The 9,368-nt window shown below is 62.7% G+C and overlaps 2 protein-coding genes across 6 annotated transcripts in view; one reads left to right on the top strand and one right to left on the bottom strand.

The window, feature by feature from the left end:
- The window catches only part of LOC108494652 (aldehyde dehydrogenase family 3 member B1-like), a 7,189-nt gene extending 2,456 nt beyond the window's left edge, over window positions 1-4,733 (bottom strand). The window contains exons 1-8 of the mRNA XM_017809430.1: window positions 4,425-4,733; window positions 3,760-3,969; window positions 3,255-3,417; window positions 1,019-1,129; window positions 810-930; window positions 606-691; window positions 336-417; window positions 6-80 (exon numbers count right to left, since the gene is read on the bottom strand). Coding sequence (XP_017664919.1) covers window positions 6-80; window positions 336-417; window positions 606-691; window positions 810-930; window positions 1,019-1,129; window positions 3,255-3,417; window positions 3,760-3,969; window positions 4,425-4,612 — 1,036 coding nt within the window. The 5' untranslated portion in view covers window positions 4,613-4,733. The remainder of the gene's footprint in view (window positions 1-5; window positions 81-335; window positions 418-605; window positions 692-809; window positions 931-1,018; window positions 1,130-3,254; window positions 3,418-3,759; window positions 3,970-4,424) is intronic.
- Window positions 4,734-4,735: 2 nt separating this feature from the next.
- UNC93B1 (unc-93 homolog B1 (C. elegans)) lies at window positions 4,736-9,341 on the top strand. Of its 5 annotated transcripts, none has more exons than XM_017809673.1 (12): window positions 4,736-5,380; window positions 6,226-6,355; window positions 6,438-6,579; window positions 6,659-6,812; window positions 6,890-7,051; window positions 7,116-7,239; window positions 7,322-7,415; window positions 7,502-7,626; window positions 7,697-7,879; window positions 7,953-8,226; window positions 8,487-8,605; window positions 8,682-9,341. In XM_017809673.1, the coding sequence occupies exons 1-12, from the start codon at window positions 5,121-5,123 to the stop codon at window positions 8,949-8,951; spliced, it is 2,037 nt and encodes a 678-aa protein (XP_017665162.1). In that variant the 5' UTR covers window positions 4,736-5,120; the 3' UTR covers window positions 8,952-9,341. The 5 variants fall into 5 exon arrangements, with proteins under 5 accessions (XP_017665162.1, XP_017665167.1, XP_017665165.1 ...); XM_017809678.1 differs by having other exon boundaries at window positions 5,314-5,375; window positions 6,253-6,355; XM_017809676.1 differs by having other exon boundaries at window positions 5,348-5,375.
- Window positions 9,342-9,368: the final 27 nt, after the last annotated feature.

Here is a 9,368-nt window from a genome sequence, read left to right as displayed (position 1 = left end):
CTTGCCCCCCAGCTCCAGCGTCACCGGCGTCAGGTGCTTGGCAGCGGCCGTCATCACGATCCGCCCCACCCGGGGGCTGCCTGCGGGCAGGGAAAACGGGGGGGATGGGGACAAACCCACCAGCCATGGCACACCTCTGCCATGTGGCACCCTGGGGCCAGAGCACACACACTGAGTCCCACCAGACCTCAGACACACGTCCCAGATCCTCCAACACATCCTGGCACCACAACCCCAAGCCAATCTCTGCCTTTTAGCAGGCATGTCCGGAGGGAATCCCTCTTCCCCCTCACACCAAAGCCAGGCAGGGCTCTGCTCTGTCCCATGGGACGTACCAGTGAAGAAGATGTAATCGAACTTGTTCTCCAGCAGCCTTGTGCTCTCCTGCACACCCCCAGTCACCACAGCAAAGCAGTCCTGCAAGGGAATAGGATACCTCCTGTCACCATCTGTCCCCACCAACAGCATCCTGGGATGCTGGGACACCGGCTGGGCGTGGAGAAAGGAGGTTCAGCACATGGAAGATATGTAAGGTTGGGGTCGCGAAGCAGGGTTGAGAACACCACGGCCCGGGAACAGGGACAAGGACAAGAAGAGCTTCTCACATTGTCCAGGTAACAGCTCAGCGTTTCAGCAACGAGTCTCTCGGTGTTCTTGGATATCTCTGAGGGTTTGACAATGACGCAGTTCCCTGGGGGGAGATCGACAGGACATCAGCACAGTGACACGGTGACAGCCAGCCCTTCTGGGGACGAGACCCTGGCACTGCCAGGATCCTCTGGGCCAGAGGACTGTAAGGTGGGGCTCACCAGCAGCGATGGCCCCGATGAGGGGCACCAGGAAAAGGTGGATGGGGTAGTTCCAGGGCGATATGATGAGCACCACCCCATACGGATCCTTGCGGATGAAGGCGGAGTCCAGCTGCATCACCTGTGAGAACATCCACGACTTCAGCGCTGCCCTCCCCACCAGCAACCCCTTTTCCCTGCCTTCCCTTTTCCTAGAGCTTCCCTCTTACCAGATTCTTGTCCACGTGCTCGTCCTTCATCCAGTGGCACAGGTTGTTGAGGGTGACGTTGAGCTCGTTCTTGCAGAGGAGGATCTCGCTGAAGTAAGCCTCAAAGGACGGCTGGGGACAGACATCACAAAATGTCACCCCAACACCAACCCCATCACCTCAACACTGACCCCAACATGGACTCCGTCACTCCAGCACAAATCCTGGCATCGACCCGGCCACCCCAACACTTACCTCGTCACCCCAACACCAACCCTGTCACCCCAGGAGGAGTCTCCCCCCTCTTCCAAGCATGAAGAGCAGGAGAAGCTCTTAAGCAGAAGTTGCCATCACCCCCTGTAACTCCCAGGGAATATCAGTGTCCCGGAAATTTTATGAAAATAGGTATCTGACCGGAGGGAAAAAAAAAAAACAAACTAAAATTGAACATTTTCATAATATTTAACAAATTCCTGAGCTCAGCGCTGTGCACCAGCAACAGAGCCCCAAGCCAAGAGGAAACAGAGCAATATCACTGGAGCTCCAGAAGAGCTGGTCCTCGTGCCAAAGGCAGCTCCACACTGCTGCCCTGGGATGGGACAGTGCTCTTGCATCCCAAGCACTTGGATACTCAAGCTGGAAGCAGAGCCTGGAGCTTCCTCCCTGGGCCCATGGACAAAAGCTGAACTTAAGACCTTGATTAAAGGGAAATACAAAGAACCACAGCTTAATTAAACCCCTCAAGATGGAGAAGTGGGTCCTCTCCATAGCCATGGAGCACAGATCAAGATCACACTTGCAGGAGAACTGTGAAGGCACCAGGGATAACCCAGCAGGCTCAGTGGAGCCCCTTCATAACTGTGGAGAGCCGGAGGAGCAAAGCTCCTGTGCTGTGACACCGTATTTTTGAGTCCTCCAACTCCAAAACATCCCTGGATTGGAGCCTTCCTCCCATCCCCACACTACTTTGGGGTTGGGAAGGCTGGTTGTTGATTCCCACAATGTTCCACCACCCCAAAACACCGGTGCCAGGAGGCGTGAGGACCGTCCCGGACGTGAGAGCTCAGTAGGCACGTGCGATAATCTGGTGAAGCAACGGGGCTGCTCTTGATCTGGGATGACAGTTGCATCACCACTAAGAGGAAAATGATGGGTCATTAAGGGTTTTGATGAGATATGAAGGTTGTGAGATGGGACATTAAGTCTGATGTCATCCAAGTGCTGCTGATCATCGGCACCGGAGAGAAACCGGTGTCGCTGGAGGTGAGGCAGCACCTCAGGTACGTAAGGGCAGGTGAAGTGTCCATCCAACTATGAGGGCCTGGCTGCATAACAAGCTCATTACTAGACAACCAGATCTAATTAGACATAATTAAGAGAAGCGATGGACACACTCGGAGCACTGATGCCTATCGAGGCCTGGCTGAAAGAGAAGGACTCGCCCCCAATAAACAAGGCAATTAGGAGCCTTGGAAGACGGCAGGACATGGAAGGATGTGGCTGAGGGCACAGGCTGCTGCGCTGATGCCGGGCAAAGAGGTGAGGACCCTATCATGGAACCCTGGAATGGTTAGGGTTGGAAAGGACCTTAAAGCTCATCCAGTGCCACTCCCTGCCACAGGCAGGGCCTCCTTCCACTAGACCAGATTGATCCAAGCCCTGTCCAACCTGGCCTTGAACACTTCCAGAGAGATGAGCTGAGACCACTAAAATTATCCACGGTGGGGATGCTTCCGCTTCGTCAGTGGATCATCCAAGACCTCCTGGCATTCTGCAATACCCTGGGCCACATCCAGGTCCCTGCCCATGCTACTGTGCCAGTGAAACCAGTCCCTGTAAGGCTCTGGGAATGTGCAGCGCCAGCGCCTTGCACAACGCCAGTAATACCGGGTGTGCTGGGAGCACCCCAGGATATCACCCTCTGTGGAGCTCACATGGACCCCCAGGGGCTGGATGTGTGGGGGGACACAGAAGGCGAAATGTTCCCACTTCACATCAGCCAAGGTGGCCTTTGCCGAATTTCAGGGCACCAGGGATGGGATCAGCAGCACAGTCCCTCCGCTGTCCCTGGATCTGAGGGGACCCAGCACCTATGGATGCACCACACCAGCCCTGAAGCACACCTAGAGGGACACAGGACACTGGAGAGGAGATATCCCATGCCTTGACCCCCACGAGGATGCAACAGCCAGACAAAGGGGCATGAAGGACCCCAAAGACATGATGACAGTGCCCCTGAATCCCAGCCCCCTCTCACCTTGCCCATGTCCGCAGCGGTGGCCTCCAGGATCTCCTCCTTCTTATCATCCAGGAAGCGTCCCAGGGCCTCCAGCTGGGCCGTGCGGTATTCCAAGGGCCGTGTCTTCCCGGAGAGCCAGGATGCCCGCAGGTGGCTCACCAGCCCAGCATAGGGGTTCCCGCTGCAGGGATGGAGGTGTCAGAGGGACCCCATCCCCATCCCAGCTCTTCAGAGCATCATGTCACCCCAGATCCATGTCATCCCATCCCAGCATCGAACTGGAGCCCCAGATTCCCTGGGGACAGGGCAGGGAGTCCACACACTTGTGTTTTTCCCTTGCTGCCGGGAGCAGCCCAACACGGCACTGTTCCTGGCAGATCCCACCTTCTCCCTTGGGCCATGCTGGAAGGTGGTGGCCCGCAGATCCCAGACTTGTCTCCCAGCACAAACCTGGGGTCCCCATTGTACTGGCACTGTCACAGCCCCCCAGCCCACCCTCCTGTCCCCAGCCCCTTGTTCTCACCATACAGTGCTGCAGACCAACGGCACTGGTCCCTTCCCGATCCCACTACCTCCACTGCACCCAGCAGCTTTCCCAACGTCTTTGCCGGGATCACTGCCCGCGGTGCTGCACTTGCCGTAGCCCAGGGGCTGCTGCCCGGGGGGCTCGAGGGGCTGCTGCATGCCAAGCTGTTGGAAGGAGCTGCCGGTCTCCATGGAGAGTGTGGTGGTGCTGGGGAGAGACGGGGGTGGTTTATGCCAGGATTGAAGCGCAGGAGCTGCCGGCTCAATCCCAAGAGGAGTCACCTGCCTGCGGCACCTTTGAAAGTGCCTGTTTGGTGCTCGGGGCCGTCCTGGTTGTCGGGGTGACTCAGCCCGGTGCTGCTGCCCGAGGCCCCGGGAGATGCCTGAGATTCCCGGGATGACTGCCAGCCTCTGGACACTGACCTGCCCGGGCTTCTCAACTGATGTGGGGTCACCCATGGGGACCTCAGGGACAAGACATCCCCAAATCTGGGGGACAGAGCTGCAGCCCGACATCTGTCCTCCCATTCCTCTCCATGCCCAAGGCACCCACCCCCTTCCTCGAGGGAACCCCCCCAATGCCTCACAACCCCCACCCACATGGGGGATGCTAAGGGGGTGCCTCGCAGGGGATGCCAGTTTTGGGGACTCCGCAGTGCCTACCTTGGGAGCTGCGCAGGGGCTGCAGGAGCACGAGTCCAGGTGGGCACTGCTGAGGCTCGGGGGCCCCTAAATGCTGTGGGGCCAGTGGCTGGGCCCCATGGCCAGGGGCGGGCAGGATTGGGCCCCGCCTCCATGGGGCTGGCAGTGGGGACAAGGGCTGGGATAGGATGGGATGGGACCTCCCCCATGGGACAGTGGCACTGGGGAACTCCCACGGCCACCAAACCACCACCATGAACCTTGACCCATTGGGACCCCACAGACGCACCTCACCCCGCTCCCAGGACCACCCTGATCCACTGGAACCCCACAGACACCCCTCATCCTGTTCCCAGGACCACCCTAACCCATGGGGTCCCATAGACAGCCCTCATCCTACTTCCCAAGCGTTTCACAATCAATAGACACGCATCATCCTGCTCCCAGGACCACCCTGACCCACGGGGTTCCCACTGACACTCCTCATCCTGCTCCCAGGACCATGCCCAGGAAGGTCCCTTTCCCCCTGGCACTCCAGGGTGGCTACCCTTGCCTGGGGTATGGGGGGCCCTCGGGATGGGGGCTGCCCCTGCCCCACTGCCATGACCCTTCTGGGGCTGTTCCCCACATATCCCACTCATCCTGTAGGAACCAGCACCCTGGTAAGAATCCCATGTCAAGAATCCCCCGCTACCGGCTGGGTCAGATCCTGCCCTGATGTCACCCCTTCCTGCCCTGCCCATGTCCCCCCACCCTGCCCCGGGGCACCCTGCCATGCCACGCACCCGGGCACGCTCCTGGCCCTGGCTTTGGGGTGACAAGCAGGGCAGGCAGTGCCCCATAGCCCCAGACTGGGGTGTCCCCCCGCCCAGGCACTCTGGCACATCCCCCGGGCCGGGAAGGGGAAGCGAGAGTGCCCGGGACCAGCACTCAGTGCACGGGGCACCCCGAGGAGGCAGCACCCAGCCCGGGGTCTGGTGGGAGCGCCGGGGAGGCTGCGGGGGTACAGGGGGGCTGGGGAGGGGAGTTGGGGGGGGGGGGGGGGGGGGGGGGGGGGGGGGGGGGGGGGGGGGGGGGGGGGGGGGGGGGGGGAGGGGGGGGGGGGGGGGGGGGGGGGGGGGGGGGGTTGAGGGTTCTTGTGCAACAGGGGAGCGATGGGTGCGGGGGGGTCAGGGTGCTGTGCAGGGGGGTCAGGGTCATGGGTGCTGCGGGGGTCGGGGTGCTGAGGGCGGGTGCGGGTAGGGACCGGGATGCGGGAGTCGGGGGGAGTCCGGGACACGAGAGGTGCGGGGGTGGAGGGGGGTGGAATCTGGGAGCGGCTCCTTTAACCACCCCCGTCCCGCCCGCCCCGTCCGTCCGAAAGAGGAAGCGGCGACCGCCCCGCCCCGGGAGGCTCTGGCACCGGGTACCGGGACGGGGTTCGGGGCGTCGGGGGGATGCGGTGGAGGCTGGGGGTGCTGGGCCCGGGGGTGGAGTTCTGGGGGGTGCAAAGCTGGGAGGGGGTGTGCAGTGCTGGGTTCAGGGGTGCAGGGTGTAGGCATGCAGAGCACGTGGGTGCAGAGTGAGGGACACGGGTGCAGGATTTGGGGGTGCAAGTCATGGGTTCAGGATCTGGGGGTGCTGGGTACGTGGGTGCAGGGGTTGGGTTAGGGGTACAAGGACTGGAGGTACAAGTCACAGGTGCAGGTCTGGGGGTGCGTCTCTCAGGGTGCAGAGCACATGGGCACAGGGTCCGGGGGTGCAGAGTCAGGGGGTGCAGGGTCTGGGTGTGAAGGACACAGAGGTGCAAGACACATGAGTACAAGACTTGGGGTGCCAACAGGTTCCCCCCCATCCTGGTACCATCCAGGGTCCCCCCAGAAGCAGTGATGGAGAAGGACCCCGACTGCTGCCAGGATGGGGCCAAGACAGTGCCAGGTGCCGGGCTGGGCACTGAGGGGACAGAGACACAGGTGAGGCCGGGGGAGGGAACTGGGGTGGGGGGCAGGCCTGTGGTGGCCATACCCAAGGTCTGACTACCGCGGTCACCTGTAGCTGGACGATTTTGTGGGTGCTCACCCCGACTACAATGAGGAGGAGGAGGAGCAGAAGTACTTCCGCCGCAAGCGTCTCGGCGTCATCAAGAATGTGGTGGCCGCCAGTCTGGCGGGCACCCTCACCTACGGCATATACCTGGGTATGGGCACCTCCCAGGGGTCCCCAAAACAATCCGGGGTGCTCAGAGCACGCAGTGACCGCCCCTGGACCCCCCGCAGGCCTGCTGCAGATGCAGCTGATCCTTCACTATGACGAGACCTACCGGGAGGTGAAGTACAGCAACATCCAGCTGGAGGACATCGACCACAAGGTGCTGATGGGCATCAACGTCACGCCCGTGGCGGCGCTGCTCTACACACCCATCCTCATCAGGTACGGCCCCGCCGCGCTCCCGGCTGGCACAGTGCACCGGCACGGCCGCCCACACTGCCCGCTCCTCACCCCGGCAGGTTTTTCGGCACCAAGTGGGCTATGTTCCTGGCGGTGGGCATCTACGCCCTCTTCGTCTCCAGCAACTACTGGGAGCGCTACTACACCTTGGTGCCCTCTGCCGTGGCCATTGGCATGGTCATTGTGCCCCTCTGGGCCTCCATGGGCAACTACATCACGCGGTAGGCATCGGGTGGGCGGGCGGGGGGCACGGGGGGTGCCGGCTGAACCTGCTGTGCCGTGCAGGATGGCCCAGAAGTACTACGAGTATGTCAACTACAAGGAGGAGCAGGAGAGGGTGCGGGCACCGCGGGACGCTTGCAACGCCTACATCATCATCTTCCAGACCATCTTCTACTCCTGCTTCCACGTGAGGGCCGGTGGGATGGGCGGGATGGGCAGGGGGGGCCGCACCGGCAGCACTGAGCCTGCCCCCCCTCTACATCTCGTAGTTGAGCTTCGTCTGCGCTCAGATGCCCATGGTCTTCTTCCTCAACAATTACCTGTACCAGCTCAACCACACGCTGTTCTCAGTGAAGCACTGCGGTGAGGCCACGGGGGCGTGACGAGGCACTGGCAGCCTCTATCCCCCTCCCTGCTGGGGTTAACCGTGGGGTGTGCCCCCCCGGCAGGGACCCTGAGCCACGGCACGCTCACCGGCTTCAACAAGACAGTGCTGCAGAGCCTGCCCCGCAGCGTCAACCTCATCGTGGTGGAGAGCGCGTTGATGGCCGCCGCCTTCCTCGCCATGCTGGTGGTGAGCGCCGGGCAGGAGGGGACGGCGCCGGGCTGGGCGAGGGCAGCACCTCACCTTTGGCACTCCGCAGGTGCTGGTGCTGTGCGGCGCCGCGTACCGGCCCATGGAGGAGATCGACATGCGCAGCATCGGCTGGGGGAACATCTTCCAGCTGCCCTTCAAGCACATGCGGGACTATCGCCTGCAGCACCTCCTGCCGCTGTTCATCTACAGCGGCTTCGAGGTGCTCTTTGTCTGCACCGGATTCTCCCTGGTAGGACCTGGGATGGGGTGGGGGGGGAGTGAGGGAGCGGGGCCGCGCGACACTGAGCCCGCCCTCGCTGCAGAACTACGGCGTGTGCACCCTGGGGCTGGAGAAGTTGGCGTATCTCCTCATGGCCTACGGCTTCTCTGCCTCGGCGTGCTCCAGCCTGGCCCTGAGCATGCTGCGCCTGCGCCGACAAATCCCGCTCCTGGCTGGGGCCATCATCCACGCCGGACTCCTGGTGCTGCTCTTCTGCTGGGCGCCGGAGCCCCGGCAGCAGGCACAGGCACCGCTGCTCTACATCGTCGCCGCGCTCTGGGGCACGGGCAGCACCCTCAACAAGACCGGAATCAGCAGTGAGTGGTGGGGGGAAAAAACCAGAACAGCCTTGGTGGTGCCCAAAATGTCTCCAATATCCCCAAAGCATCACCGGTGGTGGTCCCAAAAGCAGCCTTGGCGGTGCCCAAAATGCCTTGGCTGCCCCCAGCTTCTCCAAGCGTCCTCTCCCCACTCACCCTGGCACTGCAGGACACACCCGCTGTGGTTGTCCCGTTGTCCCCCATGCCAAGGGGACCACGGCACGGGAAGGGGGCGCTGATTCTGGTCTCTGCCGCAGTCCTCCTGGGAATGCTGTACAAGAACAAGGAGCGCCAAGACTTCATCTTCACCATCTACCACTGGTGGCAGGCCCTGGCCATCTTCGCCGTCTACCTGTGGTCCGGGCTGCCCATGAAGGTGAGCCCCAGGTGCGCCCCAGCCCAGCCCTGGGACGTTCCAAGCTCTCCGTGTCCCAAACCTCGCTGTGCCGCAGGCCAAGCTGTCCATGCTGCTGCTGACGCTGGTGGTGGCGGTGGGGACGTACCTGTGGATGGAGCGGAAGCTGGCGCGGCGCGTGGAATACCGGCTGCCCCGCCTGCCGCGCCCACGCCACAAGCCCTGCGGGTACCGCTACCTGGAGGAGGACAACTCGGACGAGACCGGCTCCGAGGACGGCGGGGACCAGCAGGACGGCAGGGAGAGCCCGGCAGGGGCTGCCCGCGGGGACGAGCAGCCCAGAGAGGACGGGGAGCAGCTGGGATAGGGAGAGCCCGGCCCCGCCCTGCCCTCAGCGCCGAGCGGGGCCATTGCCCTCCCTGGGGATGCCCAACCCCCCCCCAGTGGGCCTCAAACCCCCTCAGGTCAGGCTTGCAGCCCCCCCCAGCAAAGCAGCCCACAGCGCCCCCAGGTCAGGTCCACAGGCCCCCAGACTGACCTGCAGCCCCCCAGGGAGGCTCACAGACCCCCAGACTGTGGTACAGACCCCCAGGCAGACCCGCGGCCCTGCAGGTTTTGCCTACAGTCCCCTAAGCTGGGGTGCAGCCCCTCAGACAGAACCACAGCACCCCAGCCCAACCCTGCAGACCCCCCAGGCAGGCCGACAGCCCCCCCCGGGCAACCCTGTACCCTCCTGGGCAGACCCCCAGACCCCCAAATTGGGCCACAGCCCCCCTTGCTAAAC

Source organism: Lepidothrix coronata, unplaced genomic scaffold (genome assembly GCF_001604755.1).
Source record: "Lepidothrix coronata isolate B3197 unplaced genomic scaffold, Lepidothrix_coronata-1.0 Scaffold27, whole genome shotgun sequence".
In the NCBI taxonomy this organism is placed as follows: domain Eukaryota; kingdom Metazoa; phylum Chordata; class Aves; order Passeriformes; family Pipridae; genus Lepidothrix; species Lepidothrix coronata.
The sequence above is the reverse complement of the archived record's forward strand: the minus strand, read 5'-3'. Positions and strand labels throughout refer to the sequence as shown.